This window comes from Medicago truncatula, chromosome 5 (genome assembly GCF_003473485.1).
Source record: "Medicago truncatula cultivar Jemalong A17 chromosome 5, MtrunA17r5.0-ANR, whole genome shotgun sequence".
NCBI lineage: Eukaryota > Viridiplantae > Streptophyta > Magnoliopsida > Fabales > Fabaceae > Medicago > Medicago truncatula.
The window spans coordinates 34,108,166-34,134,331 of record NC_053046.1 but is presented as its reverse complement, the minus strand read 5'-3'; the positions used below and the strand labels follow the sequence as shown (position 1 = coordinate 34,134,331).

Genomic DNA, 26,166 nt, shown 5'->3' with positions numbered 1-26,166 from the left:
TCAAATTAGGGTTTGAATCTTGATTGATTTATGTATTCATGCTTGTGTTGATATTGTCTCAAATAGAATAAGGAAAGAGAACATCTTATGCAAGTTTTTAATCGAAGAGTGTTTAATAATAATTTTGGTTCTTTAATTTTGTGTGATTTATTGGAACAAAACTTACATCGCAAATGATCTTTTTAGGGAACCTCTGGTGGAAGTTATATATTAAAGAATAAAAATATCAAATTAAATTAGACAAATCATAAATCAATGTCGTTTGAACAATTTGATCCCAACTTTATACTAATTTTAGTGATTTATCATCAGATCATGACTTAGTAGTCGAGATAGAATCTTCTTCATTTTTTATTTCAATAAAGAGAGAAAAATTAAAGAGATAGAGAATTAGAAGAGAAAATAGCGAAAAACAAAAGAGATGATCCAATTTAGTTGGAAATCTCGACCATCGACTATTCTATTTTTAGTTTGATTTTTAAAACATTAAAGCAGATAAAGCGACACGTGGTTAGGAGCTCTTTTTATGTAAACCACAAGATTCAATCAAGTTCTCAACATTTCAAGTAAGAAAAAAAGAGCAGAAAAACAAGATATATTTTCTTGGACAGAAACAAAATTCAACGTGCTGAGGTGGCAACATTTGGTTGCTCCTTTTATATTCCACCTTCAAAAGGTCTCTTTCCCACTTTGCTTTTTTATATCTATCTATCTTTCTTCTTCTTTCTCTTACTTCACAACTTTGTTCAAAACTATTTTCTTCTTTCTCTCTTATTCACCCTCTTCCCTCTTCTGTTTTTCTTCAACCATTGAGGAAGTTGTAAAAGTTTGTTAACTTGTCTGTGAAGAAAATTTTGTTCTGTTTACAGAGAAGCAAAGATTTTCATCACTGGATTCTGATTCTATGGAGATTTTGGTATGTATATCATGTAACTACAAGTTTCTTCTATGTTTTCTTTTCATGTGTATTATTTTGTATTTTATTCTATATACTTGTGAGGAACCTGAGATTGAGGTTGTTATTTGGTTTTTATTTTGTTTGTTAAGGTTGTTTTTGCTCTGATTTGTGTTGGATATGTTAGATTCTATTTTGAGAAAAGAGAAAAAGAAATGATAAATATATTGGTTGTGATTTGGTTTACATCTTTCACATGTCAAATATGCATAGATTTAATTATTTGGTTAATTTAATTTCAATATATGCTCTTGAAAAAAAGTTATTTTTGAGTGGTTCTTGTTAATGGTCTCATCACTAGTAGAGTAAATAAGAATATAACTAGCCAAACAGGGCCTTAATTTTTTTGTTTTGTTTTGAAGAAGCTAGGCCTTAGCCTTGTAACTAACTTTGTTGAGTCATCACAGTCTAATTTTGGAATACTTTTAATTATAAAAAATAAATAAAATCATGTGGGGGTAATTTGAATGGATGGATGGTGTTTTTTTTTTTGTATGATATTTGGTTTATGTCTTCTTGTGGTGTGTGAATGGAATGGTTCAATTATTAAGGGATGAAAAGTTTAATTAAAAAAGGGTATTTTGGTAAAAAAAATCCTTTCTTGTTATGATTTTAGTCTACTTAACTTATCTACTATATAAGAAAATTTTCATTTTATTTGTGATTGTTGCATTAGATTTAATTGTATATTTGCTATTTGGATTTATGCAGGGTCAAAAAGAAGGAATGCATTCTGTTATACATGTTCAAAAACTACTTGATCAATTTTCATGTGGAAATGACCATGCCTTGAAGGTTCTCCCTTCATTCCTGTCTATTTAATTTTATATACTTTGATTTTTGTACATTTTTGTGTCAATTTACATATTTTTTAATCAATTTTTTGTATACTTTTATAGGCAAGGAAGCCATATACTATCACAAAACAGAGAGAAAAGTGGACAGATGAAGAACATAAGAAGTTCCTTGAAGCTTTAAAATTATACGGCCGAGCCTGGCGAAAAATCGAAGGTATTAATAATTTTGAATTTTCAGATCTTGGACAATTATGTCATAAAGATTCTTCTTGCAAAAGAGGTTAAATTAAGTAATGAATCAGAAAATATGGTCTAAGTTTTTGGATCCTTTATTTTCACCACAGAACATGTTGGCACAAAGACTGCTGTGCAGATTCGAAGTCATGCTCAGAAGTTTTTTTCTAAGGTTTATTGATTTATTCTAATGCACCATAAACCATATATTAAGTGAAAATTTCTGATGAATGGCCCTTGGAGATGCTAAATGCAAACTTCCTTGAGGTTGAAACTTGAAAATTTTATCTTGATTTCACTATTAACTCTTTTATTTCGACTATTTTGACAGATCAATCGAGACACTGATGGGAATGATACAACAATGGTGGAGACAATTGAAATTCCACCTCCAAGACCAAAACGGAAGCCGATTCATCCTTACCCACGTAAACTAGTTGAAATCCCAAAGAATGAAATCTCCAACTTGGAACAGCCACTGAGGTCTAATTCGCTTGTGTCGTTAGATTTTGGTCAAGAAAACAACTCTCCAAAGTCAGTATTATCTGCAGTTGCTTCAGAAACCCTTGGTTTCTCTGATTCAGATACCCCTGCCGGAAGTTTGTCCCCGGTCTCATCCATTAGTGCTGTTCATACCAGTAGATTTCCACTTCTTGAGTCCAAATCATCATCATCTGAGGAAGATCTGTCTCAACAAATAGATGAACTGAATGGCGGTTCAACTCATGATGTACAACCTTTAATGGTATTTCTTAAATCCTAACCTATTTCATTTTTTTAATTGCAACAAGGTTTTGAATAACTGTCCGCGACTTCAATCATAGACTGAACATCATACTTTTTGATGTCTCTGCATCACAACACGACCATGATTGGAGTTGCATTAGCATATTTGACTGCAATTTTTTGCAATATCTAAAATTGTTCTGCGATTGCAACATAATAAGGCCTTGATTATTGTATCAGTCATGATGATATTTTTAGGATCCTTTTGTTCTTATGTTTGATCTTATTATTGTCTAGAAACTGGAGCTTTTCCCTAAAGAATGTGTCGCAACCAACGAAGTAGCAGCAGAAGAATCACCTTGTCGAACTCTCAAACTTTTTGGAACAACTCTGTTAGTAAAAGATACTTGCAAGTCTTCTTTGACATCAACGGACGCATCCGAACCTATTCCTGCCACGCAGCAACTTCAGCGTGGTTGTTCAGATATTAGTCTTGCAACTGTTGTGCCTTGGTGGACTATTTCAGACAATTCGGCATTCAAGCCACTGCACACGGAACCAGAGGGAAAACATCTACATTCAAATCATGGAGAATGCGAAGATAAAGAAATTCAAAAGGAAGGATCTTCGTGTGTTGGTTCTAATAGTACTAGTTCAATCAGTGATGAAGAAAGCAATGAAAGATTAGACGATCAAGCCAAAAGTGATAATGTGAATTACTTTGTTGGCCACACTACACTAAATGAAACAGTTAGACTTAGAACATTTGGAAAAGGGTTTGTACCATATAAAAGGTGCATGGCAGAAAGAGAAAGACAATGTTCGACAGTAACAGATGAGAGGAGGGAACATCAACGTATGAGACTTTCCTTATAGTTCCCTCCCAATAGGATTTTCTTTAAAGGAGTTTCCATTTTATAGATGTAAATTGAAAACACATAAAGAAGCTGTTTCTGTTGCCAGATTACATGGTATCAGAAAAGAGAGAAATGGGAGCTGAAATTTTGACATATCTGCTGGATTGGAAATCCTCCACAAGCCTAATTTTTCTTACATATTAAGCTACAAGACTTTTTTGTACAATGGCCAGGTCGCAGGCTTTTGTATTTCTTTAAATTCTTTCTCCACCATCTACTGTGAATTATCCAGTTTTTTTTAGCTTATGGCTGTTGTTTTTTCCTCTTTTGTATGTTTATTTTCATGAAAGTTTAAGTGTAAGTTACGTATTTGGTAAGGCTCCAATTGTTCATATGTTATCTACTAATAGATTTACCATGCAAGTGTATGTTACATTGATGCTTGAAATCCATCCAACAAATACTCATATAACTGAGGGAAATGAAGGAAATTTCACTTTCTTTGAATGAGTATTTTTTAGAGAGATGAATGAGAATGATATTGATCTATGACTAATATCTTCAGTTGTATGCAAGTGTCTATGGCTTCCCAACCCTTTTTATGTATACTAGTCAACTGTTTTATAAATTATCCAACACCACAGAGAATGCCTCAAACAGACCTTCTAGCACAAGTAAAGATTAAAATGATGATAAGGCATATATGGAGAATTGAATGATGTTAGTGCCTGTTTGGTTGCCCGTTTGCAATCTCTAAAAGCACTTTTTCAGGCTTCCACCGTGATTTCAGCCTTTTGCAACATGTTTGGTTATAATTTCTCAAATCAATTCAGTCTTCTAAAAGCAATTCTAGGAGAAGCTCAGATTAAGATAATTCCCAAGCTAATAAATTGAACCCTTTAAAATCTTAAAAATCTATAAAGTCCTTTAAAATCTTAAAAATCTATATTATAAATCCATTAAAATCATGCATTAGGAATCTTGATTGTAAAAAGTCTTTCAAAATCCCATTAAATCAATACAATCCAACAAAGTCTTTTAAAAGATTTTTTTCTATCAAATACATTCCTCAAGATTTTTGTGTAATGGGCAACAAATATCTTTGGACCTAAGCACGATGTTGAATATTATCTTTAGAATTAACATTTGGTTTTAAATCAATAGAAACTTCAACATCGTTTGCTTTCACATCAACAAAAACCTCAATATCATTCGATTTCACATCAATGAAAGCAACGACAATATTTGGTTCATATCAATTAAAGCATCAACATTGTTTGAGTTTGGATAAAGAGGGCGTTCAATTATAACTATTAATATAAAAAGAAACTAAATTATACTTTATAAACATCAATAAAATGCATTAAAAATAACGTATATTGGTTGCTGAATGGATAAAGAGTTAGGACCTGATCTTGGTTCGGGTCTTGACTCTCAAAAAGAAAAACAATTTAGTTTAAAAAAGCAAGAATCAACAATGTCGAAATCAGTTAGCAATTCTTTAATGATGATTTAAGATACTTTTTTTTTTTTTTTTTAACGTTCGTGTAGGTGATGAAAATAGAAGATAGAGTGTAAGGGAGTTGTGTAGTACACGTATGTTTTATAAAATACATGTAAAAGTAGATCGGGTTGTAACACCCAAATTTGAGCGAATGATATGATTGATTCATAAGTTTCCATAGAGGTATTTTAGATATTTCAAGGGTCTTATAAGCAAACGAAGGAGCCTAGTGAGCAGTCCAGCAATTGCAACTACTGATTGACATGGACTTGGACTTTTATTAATAGTTGTTTGATAATTGCTATTCTCCTATCTATTTTTGCTCATTTCCGTCAAATAGTCGAACATGAGTTAACTCACACAAGTGTATTTTCAACGTGAGAAAACTCATGTAGGTGTATTTTTCAGCGTGAGTTAACTGACAGGAATAAGCAAAAACATGGGAAAAGAGCAATTATTTAGTTGTTTAGAGTCTGTTTGGTAAAATCTATTTGAGTTTATAACTTATGTTTTATAACAAGGCCATTTGATTAAAAAAGACACATTTGATCCCCTAAAAAAAAAAAAACATTTGATAACTATCATTTTAGCACGAGTTTATAACTTATCATCATATGTTTATAGCGGTTTGTGATAAGCTAGTTCAAATAACTTATAGCTTATCACTTTCTATCTCAATTTTACCCATACCATCTTAATTGAAAAAAATAAATATTAATTAATTGCACTTTCTTTTTATATCATTTTATATTATAAGTTACTTTTAACGGCTAATTTTATCAAACACCACAATTTATTCGGCTACCTTATCCCATGTCAACTATAATTTAGATTTAGATTGTAAGACAAGGCAAACATAGAAAGTGTGTTTGATTAAAGTATATGAAACACACACACTTAAATCACATGTCTTCAGGTATAATCTACTTCTGTCATCTAGATTTTACCCCATGTGAAACGATACCGACACAGAAAGCTTTATCTTTCAAAATTCAAAGTTTCAAACTGTAGCATCTCAAGAACCAGTAATAATCAAAGAAAACAGATTACACTGCCAGTGTCCCACCCATTGCATTAACAAAAAATAAAATTAAAGTATAACCCATCACTTTCACTTCCACTTTCTTTCTTCATTTTCTCACTCATCATTTCATTCATTTTCCCTCACTTTTCTTTCTTCTTCATTTTCCTTCACACTGAGGAAATGTTACTTACAACATTCTTCTTTCTCTTTACACTCTCATCAACAACCGTCACCGCTCACTACTCTTCTTCCTCTTCTGAACCACCACCTTCTCAACAATCTTCCCCTTCTTTCACCGAATGGCGATCCGCACGCGCCACCTTCTACGCCCAGGTAGATCCACGTGACACAGTCGGCGGCGCGTGTGGCTACGGAGACTTAACAAAAGCCGGTTACGGCATGTCAACTGTTGGTCTTAGTGAAGCTTTGTTTGAACGAGGTCAGATCTGTGGCGCGTGCTTTGAATTACGGTGTGTGGATGATTTACGGTGGTGTATTCCTGGAACTTCAATTATTGTTACTGCTACGAATTTCTGTGCGCCGAATTATGGGTTTACGGTTGAAGGTGGTGGACATTGTAATCCTCCTAATAAGCATTTTGTTCTTCCTATTGATGCTTTTGAGAAGATCGCTATTTGGAAAGCTGGTAACATGCCTCTTCAGTATCGTAGGTATACTAGCTAACTACTCTTTCGTTTTGAGCTTTGCAATGGTTGTTGATTACTCGAATTGAAACTAATCTAATTGTTTGAAGTGATTGTTGTTTCTAAATTCTAACAATTGTTGTGAAGCATGATCTCATAATATTAAGCTTATTCAATTATAGTGTATTTACTATTTAATGAATATTTTCATGCTTAAAAACGAAGTTATAGGAGTAAGAGACAAAGTCTTTTAGGTAGCTTTAATATTCATGATAAAATTACAATTACAATAGATATATAAATTATTGATATTGTTATTATATGTAGTTTGAACTTTGAAGCTACATTGAAATCTTGAATGCTAGTTTTAGTAATAAGGATTCTCTGCCACTGTCTAGCAAAATCTTGGTAGTTGGATCTGAGCTTCAGCTCGATCCAACATACAAGATTTGATTGGGTTGGCTGCAAAGGTTTCTGGTTGTACATATTAGGGCACTTGACAAATTCTACAAGAGTTTTGGATGTATAATCCATATCCCAAGTTTAATGGAATTTGTGTTTTGTCATTAGCTTCTTAATTGACAACTTTCTTTTCTAAGAAACAAGTCGTTAATGGTTAATTTGTTAGGGAGAGAGGGTTTTTGTTAGTAGCACTGAACTTCATGCTTAATGCTCATTTGGTTTTTCAATCCATACCACTTGACTGCTCCTCCAAGGATGCACACATTTCTCTTTGGAACTTTATGCTCTTAAGAGCTGAAATTTTGAAGAAAAACTTTCTAAAAGTAGTTGTGCCTTCCTAGTGCTAATGAAATTCAAGTAGCAAAGGGATGAAAGGGACTGAATTGACCATAAAGGCTTTGTTTGGGAGTTCACAGGGGAGGGGAAGGGAGGGCTTTGAGGGATGGGAAAATATAGGGGGAAATGGAGAAATCTTTTACACATTTTGTAATAGTATTTTTTTTAGAGAATAATAAATTAATGTTTATGATTAATATATTTTTAATTTTAAGAATATTATAACAGCATAGATTGATTTGAAGAATTCTTATAAACCCCCCAAAACCCTCAAATACAATTTTTGAGTTCCTCCAAATTAATGGGATTTTGTATTATGAAGAAAATGAACCCCCCAAAGCCCTCCGCTCCCAAAACCTACTATTTCTAACACTTGCTCCTTTCTTTTCTCCAAAGCACTCCCCTCCCTTCTCCTCCAAACTCGCAAACAAAGCCTAAAGGAAAATAGGATAGTAGTAAGTGTATTTATCTCAGAAAAGCTTAATGCAAAATGTTTTGCTCCATTATGAGTGGCAAACTGACAGCTGATGAGACTAATGACATGCTACTCTCCTAACATTCTTCCATACATAGAATTCAATTAGTACCAGCCTTATCTTCATACAATGTTAATGCTAAAAGATCTCAAGTAAATTCCTGTAGATAATGAGAAGGGAACAATGTGCAAGTGTAATTTTGCAAGCAAGTACATTAGGGCTGAGTGTGCATTGCAGGTAGCATGCCCGTTTCAAACTGTGTACGAAACAGGCTGGGCTAGAAAAGACCGCAAAATTAACGGTCTACTAAAATAGACCCGTGTTTGCACCATTTAAACCGTGGGTTAACGAGCCAAGCATAGCTAATAAAGGAACTTGTGGTTAGAAGATGAACAATACACCCCCAACAGCTCTCATTATGCTACATCATTTACTTTTGGAAGAGACAATCAAACAAGTTTTACTTAGTTTACTTAAAAAAACTTGATTTTCGTTTTATTATTTAATTTGAATGTTGTGTTCTGTTTGGAGCAGGATAAAGTGCAGAAGGGAAGGTGGAGTCCGATTTACAGTCACCGGATCTGGTATCTTCATTTCAGTGCTGATCAGCAATGTTGCTGGCCATGGAGACATTGTTGCGGTGAAGGTTAAGGGCTCAAGAACAGGTTGGCTTTCAATGGGTCGGAATTGGGGCCAAAACTGGCATATAAATGCGTTGCTACAGAATCAACCCCTTTCATTTGAGGTTACGAGTAGTGATGGGAAAACAGTCACGGCTTACAATGTTGCGCCCAAAGATTGGAGTTTTGGACAAACCTTTGAAGGCAAGCAATTTGATTATTAAAAAGCCAAACGAAGAAAACCTATTTCAAGGGACCAGTCTCTTTCCCTTTCCCATTTCCAATTTTTTTACCCCAATATTATAGGTCTACTTACCGGTGGTGTTCTTTTACATTTTTATTATTTTAGTTTTTTAGAAGACTTGTAGAGTAGATAGTAATTGATTTGGTGGTTTGTAAGATTGTCAATGTGATGGTGTAACTTTCCATCTTTTATCTTAGGAGTTTATTGTATGAAGATATAACCTTGTTGGTCAACAACAAAAGAGGAATTAACACGTTGTACATGCTTGAGGCTTTTATTAGAACGTATGATCCTACTAACTTTATTAACAAGTTGTTTAAAATATTACTGCATCATCCAACAATATTAGACAACCATTAAATTGCACTATATATGCTCTTAGTTGCATCATCATCATGATCCCATAATGAAAAATGAATGACCATTGTTTTTGTATTTTGAGGGGAAAAAAGTTATCAATCAGTAAAAATACATTTAGAAATTTGAATCAAGTTACAACATGAAGCAGTGTTTCTATTCTACTCATATCAACAACCTTTCATTTGTGAAATAAAACCACTTATAAGAGTCTTTTATTGATTTTATATATTGACCCTTTAAGAAACTTAAACATCATGAAAATGAGCCAAAAAAATAAACTAATGAACAAAAATTATCATACATCGACATGCAACTACATTCAACTTAACCTATATTCACAATTTCATTTTATATCAGTAAAAAATAAAATTACCTAGTTGTTTAAATTATAAATATAGATAAAGTCAATTATAGGTTGTTGAGCTCATTTTTTTTTTATTGAATAGCTACTTTTTTGTGTTACTTTAATTTACATTTTATATCAGTAAAATGATTGTGATTTTTTTATTATGAATTAAACTTAATATATTAATTTTAAAAAAAAAAAAGTTTGGTCATCCCATATAAAATTGCCTAGCTTCGCCGCTGCTATGTTGGTAGTTTTCTTATAACCACTTAATTTGGTAGATGTATCATGACTCATAAGAATTCATTCCCCCTCGTTATTCTTGTATTATGACTTTTGGGGTCTTGCAAGTGAGAATGATTATTAAATATGCCAAAATATAAATTCGTTGAAAATTCTAACCCGTTTTACATTTTTGTATTATGTAAATCTTATCTATCAAGTAACTTAATCTATCAAACAACTTAATATTATCTATCAAATAACTTAATATTACAAAAAAAAAAATGTACATATCAAGTAACTTAATTTTTTAAAATATTCACAAAATGTCTTGTAATATTTTAGGCTGATCACGTTTTTTTATCGTCATTTCTTTATTTAAATATTTTTCTCCCTAATTTAAATTTAATTATTGTAATTTTCCCTTTCAATAATTTTTTTGGTTAAATAAGATTTAAAAAAAGTAATATTACATACTTGGTATTGATCTTCATGGAACACATGTGCACCATCCCTATTTTGTGTTTTGTGTTATTATTGCATAAACAGAATCCTCGCCTTCACTATTTTTCTGCATCTCTCTTCTAACTCTCTGTCTCTTTCTTGATGATTTGTTATCTTTTAGTGACGAGGGAGAGTGAGATTAAGAGATAGAAAATTAAGAGGAAAAAAATATTTGAGTGACTTTGAGTTTTTGCAACCTTGTGGTTAATTGATAGATTAATGATTAAAATAAATTATTTTAATGATAAAGAAAGATTGATTAAGAGAGATATAAGGAAAGTCAACAAACTCATAATTCCAACTAAAACCCAAATTAAGAGAGAGCTGTACAAAAATATTGAAGGAGAGGATTGAATTCCATTGTTGCATATGGTCAACGTTTTTATTTAAACTAAATTTTTTTTCTTTTTATTAGTAATTCTATATTGTATATAATTTTTTTTTTAAAATTAAGAGCACAATGACATTAAAGAGAATGGATGTCCCAACTAAAGGGGTACCCCATTCTACTTCTATGCCAAATACTCATATATGTTATTAAAAAAAAAAAAAAAATTACATAATCGTTAGTGTGACATCAAAACCTTACCTAGTTAACCTAATGGGAAAAATAGTCGATTAAAACAACACAGTGGATCTAACCCTAATTGAGTCTAACAAACAGTCGATTAAAAATAGTCGATTACCTAGTGTTACAAAAAAGTTTTGGATGTCTAATCCAATTTCCAACAACAATTGTGTTTTATCATTGACCATTCTAATGCGGAAATTGGTAAACAACTTTCTATTTGAAGCTCCTGCTCTCAAGAGCTGAAAGTGTCAAGAAAAGCTTTCTAAATTCAAGTAGCAAAGGGATGACAGGGACTTGATTGATCTAACGAAAATAAGGATAATAACAAGTGTATTTATCTTAGAAGAGTTTGAACACAATATTTTTCTCCGTTACAGATATGGCAAGCTGGATAATCAGTCTAATGATATGCTACTCTCCCAACATTCTTGGATACATAGAGTACAATTAGTATTGCCAGATCTTCGTACAATGTTGACAACAATAACACATCGACAACAACAAATCTCTTAATGCAATGTTATTGCCGAAACGTCTCTAGTAAATTCATATACATAATAATGTAACAATGTGTAATTTTGCCAGAAAATACATTAGAGCCGGGTATACATGTACCCGTGGACTAAACGGACCATTAAGTAAAAGATCGCAAAATAAACGGTCCAAAAAAGGACGCCCATGTCTGCACCCTTTGAACTGTGAGTCAAGTAGCTAATAAAGGAACTTGTGGGTAAGAAGATAAATACACTACTAACAGTCATGTTCGACATCATTTACTTAATTAAAAACTGCAACATTTGGTGTATCATACCCTTACTAAAAGAATGAATGTACATTCTGAGTTTTCACAAGAAAATTTATCAATCAGAATGCATACATTTAGTGACAAAAGAGGTAAAGTGATTCAACCTTATTACAACGTATTAGAATGATGTTTTACATCAAGCTACGAACTGAAGCACGGGGTTGTTAAGTCCCAATGTTATTTCTACCCATGTCAGCAAAACTTCAAAAGCCTTTTATTGATTATATATAAACACATTAAGAAAGCAAACAATGGTTTTCAAGGTTAATATCAGGAATTAATTAATCTGCTCCACAATACCAAATCATGAAAATGAGCCAAAAAAGAAACTAATAAACAGAAATTAGCAGACATCAGCATGTAACTACATTCAAGTTAGCCTAAACCTAAAGGATATTCACATAAGGAAATTATGAACGAATCCTAATTAAATTGTGTGGTTAAAATCAAGTATAAGCTGTCTGTACAGAAATTGAGTTTCCAACTTGTGACTAATACATGAGCTGCTAGCATACAGTGGAAAAATACCAAAAAGAAGGAAAAATAAAAGAATTTCAGATGTGATTTGCTATAAAAATCTCTCTTAAACTAATTGAATGTAAAACCCTTAACCAACCTAGCAAAATTTGCAAGCTATGATGGAAGAAAAACTCAACTTCTAACAGTTAAAGTTGTTACGCGTATCCTACCTGTATATATCCCACGCTGCATAGGGAGTATATGCCACAGAGGGAATGTTCGCTTCTGCATTTGTTGACATCTCACCGCGTTTCCAGCCAACCCTCTAAGGTGTAGCTTCTGGTTTAACGCACGGTGCAACTATAGAAATTCGAACTCTAACGTAGTATACTTCAGAGCTTCTGATGAGATTCTATAAGCAATGCACTAAACATCATATCAATATGAAGTTCAGCTTCATAAACAGCACCATCATAATGCATACCATCATCTGTACATTTGATTCCACAGTTCAAACTCAGTGACCCTATACCATGAAGTTGAAATGGACAACCAAAGTCCCTCAAAATACTACTTTTCTCAACCTTTCTCTCATACTCACCTTGCACTACATCACTCATCTTCTCCCTCTTCTCATGTGTGTTCAACATAGAGTTTATCAAAGTTGGCATGCTTAGCCAAAACAAATGCAGAGATCTAACCGATAAAACAGAACCCATAACTCATCTTCTCTTAATTAGTGCACAGCTCTCTCTGTCTTTGGAACTCTCTGCTCTCAAGAGCTGAAATTGTGAAGAGCTTTCTAAAAACAGTTAGCCTCTATTGTGCTAATTAATTCAAGTAGCAAAGGGATGATAGGGACTTAATTGACCTAAATGAAATTAGGATGATAGTAAATAGTATATTTATCTTACAAGAGCTCAAAGAAAAAATATTTTTCTCCATTACAAATATGGCAAGCTGGCTAATCAGTCTGATCACATGCTACTCTCCCAGCATTCTTGGATGCATAGAGTACTATTAGTACTGCCATCTCTTCATATAACATATTGCTAAAAGATCTTTAGTAAATCCCTATAGATAATGAAAAGGGAACACTGTGTAATTTCGCCGGTAACTACACGAGCTGGGTATACGGGTTAACCTGCTTGTTTCGTCCCGTGGAATCAAATGCAAAACTACAGAAAATTTTATTTAGTTCATATTTTAAAATGCAAAACTACAGCATTTGTTGTATCATCATACCATTAATTAAAAAAAAAAAATGAATGATCATTTTTTCTGAGTTTTGACAAAACATTCATCAATCGATAAAATCAAGGTTGATATCAGGAATTAACTAATCTGCTCCGCCATAACACATGAAGATGTAATGTAACTACATTCAAGTTAGCCTAAAGGATATTGACAAAAAGAAATTAGAAATGAATCCCAATTAAATTGTGTTATCAACTGTTTGTACAGAAATTTTAGTTTCCAACTTTTGTAACTAATACATGAGCTGTTAGCATACAGTGGAACAATATAATAGAAGGAAAAACAAAAGAATTTGAAATGTGATTTGCTATAACAATCACTCTAAAACTAATTGAATGAAAGACCCTGAACCAACCTAGCAAAACTTTGCAAGCTATGATGGAAAAAGAACTCAACTTCTAGTAATCAAAATCGTTACGCGTATCCTACCGTGTATGTATCCCACACCATAGCAGATGTTTGCTTCTGCATTTGTTGACATCTCACCGTGCGGCCAGCCAACCCTCTAAGGCGTAGCTTCTGGTTTAACACACGGTGCAACCACAGAAATTTCTGTTTCTAAACTCTAACATAGTATACTTCAGAGCTTCTGATGAGATTCTATAAGCAATGCATTGAACATAATATGAAGTTCGGCTTCATAAACAGCACCGTCATAATGCATTCCATCATCTGTACATTTGATTCCACAATTCAAACTCAATGATCCTATATCGAGTAGTTGAAATGGACCACCAAACTCCCTCAAAATACCACTTTTTCGAACCTCTCTCTCATACTCACCTTGCATTACATCATTCATCTTCACTCTCTTCTCCTGTGTATTCAACATAGAGTTTATCAAAGTCGGCATACCTAGCCAAAACAAATGCGGTGATCTAACCGATGAAACAGAACCCATTGCAGGTTCATCATTCCCAAATTTCGGCGAAACAGGCAACATTGATGTCACAGAATTCCTTAACAACCCCAACAAGCCACCATAATCAGAAGCATTTGTAATATGAAGCATGTGCCACAAACCAGAACCCATCACCAAAACATCCGGATACAAATGTTTCTTCTTAAACCTCATAACCAAATCTGTCAAATTGTTAGGATAAGGTGCCCAAATAAAATCCAATTTCAAACCCATCTCATCAATATCAATATGATAATCACTATGCCTCTTAAACAAAAAACTCCTAACCGATTCAACCCGCTCCGAATCCAAAACCAAACTCAACAAAGAAAGTGTAAATATCCTAGCTTGTGAATCCCCTACAATCATAACCCAAGACCCATTAAGCAAATCCATAACATCCTTCCTTTTAAGCCTCTGAAACTCACATTCACTAACAGAATTCAATCTACTCCAAGACCAAAACTTATCATAATTCAATGAATTATTTCTCAACAAAGGATCAAAAACCTTACTTGGCATAACCTCCCAAGCAATCTCATGAAGCAAAGAAACACATAAACCACGATCTTCCACAAACACAACATCATCATTTGATGATTTAACAGAACTCATAAAATCAGAAACAGAAGGAAAATAAGGTGTAAGATGAACACCAACTGCAAGAGTAATGAAAAGTGCACCACTGAAGAACAAAACTTTGTTACGGCTCAAGTGCCAACCAGCCATACCCATTGGAACAAACAATACAACACATGCTGCAAATAGACCCAATTGAACAGCACCAAACATTGTTGAAAATTTCACCTTCAAAACTCACATCTGCATAAATAAAAAATGGGTTTTGATTTTAGTGGCTTGAAAAGGTGAGATCTGATGAAAAATTGAAACTTTTCTTCAGAAAGAAAAAAGGGGTGTCAGTGAAAGTTGGTGGGGTGAATGAAGTAATATTCTTTTTATTTTGGAGAAAACTACGTGATAACAAGAGAAGCAAATATTGAATTGAGAAAGAAAAATGTAAAGGAATTGATGTAAGAATGAAGAATAGTTTACTTACATTGGAGTACAAACAACAACAACGCCAATTCGAATCAAAACTGGTAGCAAATGATTGTCAAGTGTTGTGTTGTGTGTCATTTTGCATCTGGTTTTTTTTATCTTTTTTTGTTTCAGTCCTAACATTCGTTGAGTTTTATTTCTTGTTTTTTCTAATTTTAAATTTTAGATTTTTATTTTTTAAAATTTTACTCATTTAATTTTTAGGCTTAAATCCATACATATAGTTGTTTGTTTGAGTAAAAAAAAGTTAGAATACACATTATTTTATGTTTGATTTTGAAGAGATAAAAATTGATTTTGAATGAATTTGATCAAATTTATTTTATTAAAAAATAAGTTAAATGTGAAGTCATTTATGTTAAGACACAATTCTATAGAAATAAATGGTAATGCTAACTTGTGTCTAAAAATGTAAGTGAGTTGAATGTATATTTATTTAAGTTAAGATACAATCATATGTGAAGATAAAAAAAGGAATTAACGTCAATTTTTTTATTGAAAAAATAAAATTTTAAACTTTTAAAATATTAAATGCACCATTTTTAAGAAAAGTTTTAATATTAGTTTTTAAACTCGAAGGGGTTAGTTTAGCTTCTTAAAAAAAAAGTTTTTAAACTTCAGGGTATAATTTAACATTTCTCGGCAAAAATGAATTAGGCAACAAATTTGAGTTTAAAAATCATGTTTGTTAAATGAGATATATTTAGAATTTCTTCCATAATTGGTCAACATTTAACACACTATTAGATACAACTAGAGACAGTGGCGGAGCCACATGTACTTGAGAGGGTGCAGCTGCACACCCTGACTTTTTGATAATTATACCAAATTTCCTATTTATTTCTAATTTGCATCCCCTGGATAATTACCATTGCACCAGTTCAGCTCAATTTTTCACATTTTGTCACACTTCATCCAAAGGTTGTATCACCAAATTCTCTCACCATCTCTTGTCCTTTTCGCTGGCAGTCAGTTTTTTTGATTGTTAACTGTTCTCCACATGAATCCCAACTGTTTTCAACAAATAAAAGGGCGCAGGGAGGAATGAACATGTGACTTAGTTTACATATCAGCATTCCTTTATGATTAAAATAGAGTGGTGGATATGTTTCATTCTCGCCACATTTATTTATTTATATACAATAACTATGTTACAGTTTGACGATAATTGTTAAGACTCTGTTTGGTAAAAATAGTAGATATTAGATAAATTAGATTGTAGCAAATGAATGTATAGTGGAAAGCAAATAAGTTAATTTTTACCTGATAGTAGATAGCCGATAAGTTAACTAATTGGATTTATAATGTTTGGTAAAATTAACGGTTGAACTAGTTTATTAATCAAAATTTAAAAATTTGCACCCCCTAAATCAAGGTCCTGACAACGCCACTGACTAGAGATATTGACTCAACTTGCATGATAAAGGTGTGTGAGCTTCTTACTCGCGAGGAGGATCTGTGGGTTCATGTCATTCGTAACATTAAGTATATGGATGTTCATGATGTCCTCCCATATCTAAATGCATCCAAACTAAACAATTTTTTTGAAAGGTCTCATTTCAAGCTTAAGGTGCTCTAAAAGACAATGTTGGTTGGCGTATTGGAAATGATATTCTTGCTAAATTTTGGTCATATTGTTAGGTTACGGGCCTTGGTTGCATCAAAGATCAAGTTGTTGCTAGTGTTCATGTAGGAGAGATGAATAAACTAGTGAGGGAGTATGTTGATGGTAACAACATATAGAACTTGCATAAGTTGATATCATTTGTCTTTGTGATTGTTACCCCTTCGGATCATACCTTGTGATATGTCTATTTTTGATACAATGGTTTGGTAGGGTTCATGAGATGGCTCATTTTTTGACATCTTATGCTTCCAGTAGAGTTTTGTATGATAATTCAAATAGTCATCTATATCATTTGATTTGGAAGTGATCGGGTCCAAAAAGGATGAAATGTTTGGTTTGGAAGGTTGCACGAAACTATCTCCTTAAAAATGAGAATCGTGTTTGTCGTAATTCCATCAAATATATTATTCATATATTCCAAAATTCGTTGAGTTCTTTATAAGTTAGAGCATTCTTCCGTGACTAATATTTTTCGTGAAGCTAATCAAATAACAAATGTTTTTGCTAAGTTTAGCTTGACTATACTTACTTTTAGTAGGATTTTGAATTTGTTCATGAGTTTGCATCTTCAAACTTTGTTAGCTGATAGATCGTAGATGTTCTTTCACCTTCCCTAGAGGTTTTTAGTTTTTCTGTTTTTCCATTTTTGGGACTAGGCCCCTTGTTGTCATAAGAGAGAATATATGATGGAGTTATGAAACAGGAATTTAACATAATCAACTCTTAAATATATTTTTTAGAGGGAATGAACTCATATATTTGAGGGTAGATTCTCAATACTCATTCAACATCTTATTTTTTTTATCTCTATATTCTTTTCATATTATCCATCTATCATATCTATTACATAATTTTTTATTTTTTCTCTCTCGCAAAGTGTATATATTTTGGGTGTAGACATTTCGATTTCCAATTTTAATAGATGAGGTTCACTTTATGTTCTTGTAACTTTTTGTCATTGGAAAAAAATTGATAAAAGTTGAGTCGGTAGAATGGACTTTCACTCAAAATAATTTTCATGCCAGTTAATTATAATACACACTCTGTCTGATTTACTTCATCCGGTCGCGTGTATAAGTAAATAATCATTGTGTTTAATTCATTCAATAATTGATTATATTTTAAATCACATATATTATTTATTTAATAAATTTGAAAAAATAATATTTGAATATATGATATTGAAGTAAGTTGTTTTGGAAAAAAAATCATCTCAAATTATAAGTGGATTTGCAATAACAATTAAGCATTATGTTAAAAAAAAATTCTATCATACTAGCTATTTATTATTCTCCCTTCTTTCGCTTATTTAATTTATCTTTCTCATATTATTATGAAAAATAAATTTGTAAAACAACTTATTATTTATCTTTATCATATGAAATTAATTAAATTTTTTAATTTACGTGAAATGACCGAAAAGACTTATACTTTAAAAAGATTATCACAAAATCAATCATTATTTATCAAAATAAAAAAAGTTTAAAACAAAACAATATTTAAATATTTTTTTTTTTGTCAAGTAGCCTAATGGCCAACTGAGCTAAGCTCATGAGAATTATGTGTGTTTTAGATAATGTTTGTCATTTCATCTACAGACTTAAAAATGTAAACAACAATGTCTTCTGTATGAAATATTTGATATTTTGAGGTGAGTTTCAATCAAAAATTTTCTATTTATCATCAATAAATGTGCACGAGTTTGCCTTAGACCATCCACAATGCAGCACCCCATTTGAGTGCTTAAATGGGTTTCGGCAGTACACATCATTTGTTTTGTAATTAATACTTAATATAAATATCTAATCTCTCTAATCCAACACTTCAAAACAATTATTAATTGGGTCCCAGCAATAACTCTATATCATTAAATTTTAACAATAATATATATATATATATATATATATATATATATATTCATAGTTATATAATTTTAAAATATTGAAGTAGTTTAAAATAAATGATGATAAATTATTTGTTGTTTTGTTTAAATACAATCATCATATATATATATTTTTTCATTCAGGTGGATAAATTATTTGTTGTTGTAAAATTGTTTTTGTTGAAAATCCAATGTTGATCGATTAAAATATTACTCTTGCAACTATTATATAATTTATTTTTTAAAATTAAATAAAATAATACAAAAATAAAATTAATTGTACATGAAGGATCCACGAGTAAAATAGGAGAGAGAGGTGCCTATACAAGCGCCCATCTTTATAAACACCATATTAATTGATGTTACAATGGGGATGGGGGTGCCTATTTAGCATGGGGGCTAATTACTTCAAATTTATTCCTACAAAATTCCAAGTTCTTAAGAACAAAGCTATATGAGGAAAAACATGAATAAAAAGAGAAAAAGTAATTTTAATTTTTTAGGAGAGTAAATGAGTAATAACGAAAATAAATAATAAAAAACACCAGAAAAAAAAAAGCAGAAGAAGAAGGGTTGCAGTAGAGTTGAAGTTGATCAAGAACTGCGGAGAGAGAGAGAGAGAGAGAGAGAGAGATCTGGAAGAGATGAATGAAGGACAAGAATACGTATGGATGGGTTCAATTCCTCTTCAAATTCATCTTCATGAATCTGAAGTCACCACTCTTCCTCCTCCTCCACCCGCTCTCGTATGCACACAACACACCCTTTTCCTCTTTCTTTTATTTTTTTCCCAATTTTTTCTCATTTACCATTTCAAGTTCTAATTTTTACATCATGGGGTTTTCATTTAAACCTCAAAGTTTTCACCTTTTTAATTTTGCTGCATTTTTTTTTTAATATTTTTCCATTATTGATTTTCTTGCTTACATTGTGTGTTTGATTCGTAAAAATGTATGCTTTGCACAGAACATAACAGTATATGACAAGACAGAATTGTAATAAATAGATAGAGATATTAATATTTTTATGTTTGAAAAAAAAAGTATTTTGGAATTTTTGATAGTCTATACTCTTGGATCAAAAATTGTCTCATGGTTAAGTGAGGGACAAGAATTCCTGTTTTTATTCCGTCCTTTGCTACCTGTTTTGTCCGGTCCCATGATCAGTTTCGAAATTAAACAAGTTACAAAAAATTGTCTAGTCAAGTCCCTTGTTTTTTTAGCAAATCAAACGCACACTGTATGTGATATGTTATTTTTTATTGGTGCGTATTTGTTGAATATGGTGTTGCTTTAACAGGAAGTTATTGTAGTTTTTTGAAGTATTACTTTTCTTTTTTTAAGTTGATTGTTGTTTTTAACATTTTGTTTGTGGTTTTTTAGGTTTTGGCTCCTAGGATGGGGTACTTGCCTTTGTTGATTTCTCTATTGAAGCCTCATTTCTGTACCACACTTCCTCCTGGAGTAGATACCATTTGGTTTGAGTACAAAGGATTGCCTCTCAAGTGGTATTTTGTAGTTTTTTTATTAAATGTTTTATGAGTATATCACTATTTTAGTAGTTGGAATTATAAGGGTTGTTTAATTTAGGATGTCAAATTTATGAAGTAGCAATTTAGTCTCTTAAATTGAACAATGTTAGTCAATTATGTTAATTTTCCAAATTTAGCATCACAATTTTAAAGGTTTCATTGTTATCTTGATGCAACAAGAGATTATTCAAGTGGATATGTAGGTTTTTCATTGATTTTGATGGATGTTTTCTGCTAAAGCAGTATTTTGCTCGAGGGACTATTGTGTTTGGTAAACTGTAAAACCACGGTGGGCAAAAGCTATGCCTTGTAGAGTTTACTAGCCGTGTGTTCAGCTCCACACCGACGTGGAAGAAACCATGCTACAAATTGATTGATATCAATGTTGTCGATGGTGGAACATAGCGAAACGCCAAACATGCCATTGCAGCCTATGGCGCTGCCACGGTGCGCATCACTTTACAAATTGGCTACGACAGTTGTCAAAAAATCCTCCACGCTATTCTGCCATGGCTGCACCATGGCCGCCATTTAACAACACTGATTGATATTCTTTAATTTAAGAGACTAATATGATATTTCTTAACTTTGAGAACTTAAGTTCCCAACCCTTACAATTTCGAGGGCCGCCTTTGTTTTATTGTATTATGTTTTATTGGTGTAGAGATAGGGCATTGTCCTGGCTAGGATCAGTCGATCAGATATATTTGAATGAAATTTTTATTGATGCTAGTATCAATTTATGTACCCTTTAATATATCTCCCTTTACTGGTTTTTAAAACAGTTAATTGTTGTTATGCTACCTTGTCCTTGGTTTTCTTCAATTGTTACATTTAACTAACTATTATTTTTTATAAACAAGATACATGTCAGCAGCAGTAAGCTTAGTATATCATCATTTTAGCATTGGAATTATAAGGGTCGGTAAATTTTAGTCCCTCAAATTTGCAAAATAGAAATTTAGTCCCTTAAATTGAACAACGTCAGTTAATTATGTTATTTTTCCAAATTTAGCGTCACGGTTTTTAAGGTTTCACGCTTATCTTGATGTGGCAAGAGATTATTTGACTTAATATGTAGGTTTTCCATTGAATTTGATGGTTGTTGACTAAGAGATATTTTGATTGAGGAACTAAATTGATTGACGTTCTTTTATTTCAGAGCCTAATTTGCTATTTCGTAAATTTGAGGGACTAAATTGCTTAACCCGAGGACTGAAATGTTGGTTTACTCTGTTATTGTATTGTATGTTTAATTGGGGCAGATATTGGGCATTGTCCTACGATCAGATGTATTAGAATGAACTTTCATGGATGCCAGTATCAATTTTTTTACCCTTTAATCTCCCCCTTCACTTGTTTTCGAAGCATTTTATGGATGATATGCCACCTTGTCAATGTTTTTCAACTGTTACACTGCACTAACTAGCTATTTATTTTCTCAGCAAGAAACATGTGAGCATTAGCAAGCATAGTATATGCTTCATAGAAAATAAAATTTTAATATTGTGATTTTTTTTGGCCATGTTTTGTACAGGTATATACCAACTGGAGTTCTTTTTGATCTTTTGTGTATGGAACCAGAAAGGCCGTGGAATTTAACAGTAAGAACTTTTGAGTAAAATGAAGTCTTCAATGAAATTTGGGTGGAAGAAAATTTTGAATTAAGGTTTTATCTTGTTTGTACTGTTCCTTGTAACAATTATGAAACAAATGATTGAAATCTGCTTTGGGAAGGGGGATCATTGAATAAAAAGATTGATAATTAAATTTTTTAGCTGAAATTCCGAAGGTCACTAATGTGAAAATCAAGATTGATTCACTACAAATGTTTAATGGCATTATCAAGTTATCTTTCCAATGCACAGCTATATTAAATCTGCGTACTCTGTGTAGGTACACTTTAGAGGATACCCAAGTAATTTATTGCTTCCATGTGACGGTGAAGACAGTGTGAAGTGGAGCTTTATCAACTCACTGAAAGAGGTCAGCTGTGTGTTCTCTTATGTGTGTTTATGATCTACTTGTTTGATTAATAACACAATACCTCATGCTTATGCATGATAAAATAGCATTTGCTATCTGCGTTGGCGTTAATGAATCTTAAAACATTTCATTTTAGTCTTTTACAATGGTTATTTGTATAGTATAAGGATAGTAAGGAAATTATGATGTCAATGGATAGGGTTATGGTTCTAGAGGGATATCATTAGTAAAACTTGGTTAATTAGGCTTATTGAGTTGAGGTAATGGTGGTTTAGCTAAAATTTACGTAGAACTGTTTTTCCCTTTAATTTTTTTAGAATTAACTCAAAAATTTGTAATGTCCCATTAACTATCGACAAAATTTGTAATGTCATTATGATGGCAATATATGTGAGATGTTTAATGTTCTTATTTTTACTGAGCTTAACTGGATTTTAATTTTTTATGGTAGGCTGCATATGTAATAAATGGAAATTGCAAGAATGTCATGAACATGTCTCAAACTGATCAGGTGGAGCTCTGGGGCTCTGTTTTAAATGGTATGATTACAACTGCTTTATATCAATGACTATATACTTCACATTTTGTTGTGTTCATATTCTACACGTAAGAAAACCCCATTTAGGTGCGTAGGATGTGGGTAGAATAGTGTTACACGAAATTGGGTTGAACATAGAGTTGGGCTGTAGTCAGTTTCTGTTAGCGACTGTTAATTCACGGGATCTCTAGCTGAATTGGTTAGAGGGAAGGGAGGGAAAACAACAAAATAAAAAGGAAGGGAGACTATTTCCAGGATATGGCAGATTATGAGGAGTAAGAGTTGGAGTTCTCTCGTGTTGGCAATTTAAAAAACTGGCTGTATGTATATTATTTATTCCCTTTTTGTTTTGGCATGGCATTCCAGGCAGAGCAACCCAAACTTCTCAATATTCAGGAATCAGAATACGACGATGATTATAATTTGGGTTAGGTTAGAATTGAACCAAAGCTGTAACTTATTAAGCTTGATATTGGTTTGCTTGTGGATCACCATGGTGAAGTTCAATTTGCTTTGATTTAGGAACAGGCCAAGCTATAGATATTTATCTAGATTATTTAAAACTTTCTCAGCGCACAAACAAATTGTGAACATTAATCATGTTGAAATTTAGCTTTCTATTCTAGACATATAGGTCCCATAATAGAAACTAAGTTTCACCTAAACAAATATAGTATTATGTACAAATTGGTTTTGCTTTTATTTTATGTGTATGTATGCGACAAAAGTTATTAAAAGTCACACGGTTAACATACACTTCCAAGAACAAGTTGCACAATATATATAATCAACCACATATAAATAGACACTATTTAATAAGTTACAAAAAATATAAGTTCAGTAAAGTATAATTCAACAAAAGAAATGTGGAAAACACACAGGCTATATCTGCCATTGGTAGTCACTTTGTAAGAGATAAGGTTCGTTAAGGATAAATTGTAACTGATTTTGTTGGTTCAAGTGATCAATTGGCCGACATATTTATTAGTAGAGGGCCTCGGGCTTAATCTATTTGTATCAAGCTTGGTGCATATGACATGTGTGCTCCAGCTTGAGGAGTGTTGGAATTAAGTAAATCTGTCAATATTCCTAAATTGTACAACGCCCTAGATCACTTGTTGACATTCCTAGAGTATACAACTTTCTGGATTAGTGCTAACTGCTAATCAATTAGGAATTCAATGCTTTATTGTAAATACAAGTTGTATGATTTGAGTTAGACACAGGATTTGCAATAATTTATGGAGAATAAGTTTATTGCTCTCTTCTCATGTACTTCTGTCAACACTATTTGCATGACAGGTAATCTGGAATCTTATAGACGGGTGTCATCTAAGCTTAAGCTTGAAACTATTGAAGATTTCGTCCCAAAAAAAGAAACTATAGAAGATGAACATACAGAAAATATTGATTCAGTCTCAAATAAATCTGAACAAAGTACCGGGGATGCTGAAGCTGCTGGACAAGTGAAGACAAGTGAGCAATATGAACTTGAGTTTTTAGTCAATTTGGATTGCTGTTTTTTCCTCTTTCATTTTCTTTTATGGACTGTTTCATGTTTTCCCCAACTTTCTGGCTCTGAAATCTAAAACTTTCATTTCTATGATCAATTGGATGAGTAAAGTTAAACCGAAAAAGAAACATGAGAAAAGAAAACGCAAAGGATATATACTGTCAATAAGTTTTCCTAGGTTGGTTCTCTCCCAACTGTACAAACCTTTTTGTGCAATATACTTCCAATATTGTCTAAAACTATAGGTTGGTATTTTAAGGTTGGATTATTTTATGGCATTTCGTAGAACGTGGTGGTATCAAATGCATTACTTATTCTATCAAGTTTTTTTTTTTTTTTCCTCCATAGAACTCCATTTTGGGTGTACTTTTGACATTGGTTTCATATAGGACCTTTTCTCCATCCATATTGAACTTATTTTTTGTTAACATCTTCTATCTTGTTAGGTAGGATTCCTGTTCGTTTATATTTGTGGACTGTCAACAACGATTTTGATGATTTTGAAGATGCTCCAAACATTGATAACTGGGACAAAGTCTCGTATATCAATCGACCCGTTGAGATTTACAAAGAAGATGGTAAGTCATGTTTCAGGATAATCCTCCATAGAGCTTTTCATGTTTGTCTTATGTTAGTTCTTTTATCTGAAGATGCATATGTTGATAATCCACATTCTCAATGTTGCATGTCATCATTTGCGATTCTGATAATCTAATTAGCACCAAAGCGTCCGTTTCAGCTATAGTTAACATTTCTACTACATGAGTTGCATATTATTGATAAACTATTTATTTTTTACTTTGTTTTGTTTTTTGTTTTACGGCGAAGGTTTAAATAAACTTATACTTCGCATGCTCGTAGTGGTAAATACAGATTAGTTGAGTTGCCACTCTTCTTCAACTCTTGTCATAGTTACCTCGTTTAATAACTGTTTGTTATATCTGTTGCATGTAGATAAGTACTTTAGCTTAAACGATGCAGTGAAAAGACTTCTGCCCGAGTACTTTCCAGAAAGTTCCTTTGTTAATGAAGAAGATGCAAACATAAATCAAAGCACAGAAGAGGGAGAAAATTCATCTGATCCAGCGTCATCTTCCCACCCGCTTGAGATTGCAGAAATCAAGTGCGTACGCATTCAAGGGATCTCTGACCTGCCTTTGGAAATACCTTTTTCTTGGGTGGTTCACAACTTAATGAATCCTGAATATTTCCTTCACATGTGTGTTTGCTTGAAAGTTTCAGAAGCCAATCCTGTGCAGTAGGGATAACTTCTACTATTTTAGCCTTCTCTTTTTTTTTTTTTTCACTGAAAAAACATAATGCAATTCTTTTGTATATAATAGATGTACAGAATGGTTTCATATTATATTGATTGATTTCCTAATTCGTTTTCTATTTTACACTACAAAGTGTAATATATATTAACTGGTGATATATTTTCTAAATTCCCAATCAAGGGAACTGTTTTTCCCCTATAAAAATATTGGTTGAAAGGTTTTTTAAATTATCATGTAGTTGTATACACATGAAGATGCATCATCTATTCACCAAGTACCCTACATCATTTATTTCCCAATTGATCGAAAGGTGTAACCCACAATCATCAATACTATGTAGATTGTACACATTTTATTTTTTGTGCCCGGAGTTCGAACTTCGGACCTTGCATATATTATGCATTGTCCTTACGAATTGAGATAAACCTACGGGGACGATTGTACACACA

At 32.4% G+C, this 26,166-nt stretch overlaps 4 protein-coding genes across 4 annotated transcripts; 3 read left to right on the top strand and 1 right to left on the bottom strand.

Moving 5' to 3' along the window:
• Nucleotides 1-713: 713 nt before the first annotated feature.
• On the top strand, nucleotides 714-4,002 carry LOC11427268 (protein REVEILLE 1). The gene is made up of 6 exons (XM_003616128.4): nucleotides 714-916; nucleotides 1,667-1,750; nucleotides 1,855-1,966; nucleotides 2,097-2,158; nucleotides 2,318-2,731; nucleotides 3,010-4,002. Exons 1-6 carry the CDS (start codon nucleotides 905-907, stop codon nucleotides 3,586-3,588), a joined length of 1,263 nt encoding a protein of 420 aa, XP_003616176.1. The 5' UTR covers nucleotides 714-904; the 3' UTR covers nucleotides 3,589-4,002.
• Nucleotides 4,003-6,119: 2,117 nt separating this feature from the next.
• On the top strand, nucleotides 6,120-9,183 carry LOC11433146 (expansin-A13). The gene is made up of 2 exons (XM_003616127.4): nucleotides 6,120-6,768; nucleotides 8,550-9,183. Exons 1-2 carry the CDS (start codon nucleotides 6,278-6,280, stop codon nucleotides 8,857-8,859), a joined length of 801 nt encoding a protein of 266 aa, XP_003616175.1. The 5' UTR covers nucleotides 6,120-6,277; the 3' UTR covers nucleotides 8,860-9,183.
• Nucleotides 9,184-13,564: 4,381 nt separating this feature from the next.
• LOC11430077 (uncharacterized) lies at nucleotides 13,565-15,478 on the bottom strand. Its single transcript, XM_003616125.4, has 2 exons — nucleotides 15,362-15,478; nucleotides 13,565-15,126 (listed from the first exon to the last, which is right to left on the bottom strand). The coding sequence occupies exon 2, from the start codon at nucleotides 15,094-15,096 to the stop codon at nucleotides 13,984-13,986; it is 1,113 nt and encodes a 370-aa protein (XP_003616173.1). The 5' UTR covers nucleotides 15,097-15,126; nucleotides 15,362-15,478; the 3' UTR covers nucleotides 13,565-13,983.
• A 3,935-nt stretch (nucleotides 15,479-19,413) lies between these two features.
• On the top strand, nucleotides 19,414-25,842 carry LOC11433638 (autophagy protein 5). The gene is made up of 8 exons (XM_003616124.4): nucleotides 19,414-19,618; nucleotides 20,255-20,379; nucleotides 21,941-22,007; nucleotides 22,300-22,389; nucleotides 22,841-22,928; nucleotides 24,230-24,403; nucleotides 24,887-25,018; nucleotides 25,395-25,842. The coding sequence occupies exons 1-8, from the start codon at nucleotides 19,517-19,519 to the stop codon at nucleotides 25,700-25,702; spliced, it is 1,086 nt and encodes a 361-aa protein (XP_003616172.2). The 5' UTR covers nucleotides 19,414-19,516; the 3' UTR covers nucleotides 25,703-25,842.
• The last annotated feature ends 324 nt before the right edge of the window (nucleotides 25,843-26,166 follow it).

Coding starts and splice junctions, on each gene's coding strand:
- LOC11427268 (XM_003616128.4), top strand. Junction 1,751..1,854: donor GAAATGACCATGCCTTGAAG/GTTCTCCCTTCA, acceptor ATACTTTTATAG/GCAAGGAAGCCATATACTAT. Junction 2,732..3,009: donor ATGATGTACAACCTTTAATG/GTATTTCTTAAA, acceptor ATTATTGTCTAG/AAACTGGAGCTTTTCCCTAA.
- LOC11433146 (XM_003616127.4), top strand. CDS start 6,278: ATGTTACTTACAACATTCTTCTTTCTCTTTACACTCTCATCAACAACC. Junction 6,769..8,549: donor ATGCCTCTTCAGTATCGTAG/GTATACTAGCTA, acceptor TGTTTGGAGCAG/GATAAAGTGCAGAAGGGAAG.
- LOC11430077 (XM_003616125.4), bottom strand. CDS start 15,096: ATGTTTGGTGCTGTTCAATTGGGTCTATTTGCAGCATGTGTTGTATTG.
- LOC11433638 (XM_003616124.4), top strand. CDS start 19,517: ATGAATGAAGGACAAGAATACGTATGGATGGGTTCAATTCCTCTTCAA. Junction 19,619..20,254: donor CTCCTCCTCCACCCGCTCTC/GTATGCACACAA, acceptor GTGGTTTTTTAG/GTTTTGGCTCCTAGGATGGG. Junction 22,390..22,840: donor TTATCAACTCACTGAAAGAG/GTCAGCTGTGTG, acceptor TTTTTATGGTAG/GCTGCATATGTAATAAATGG.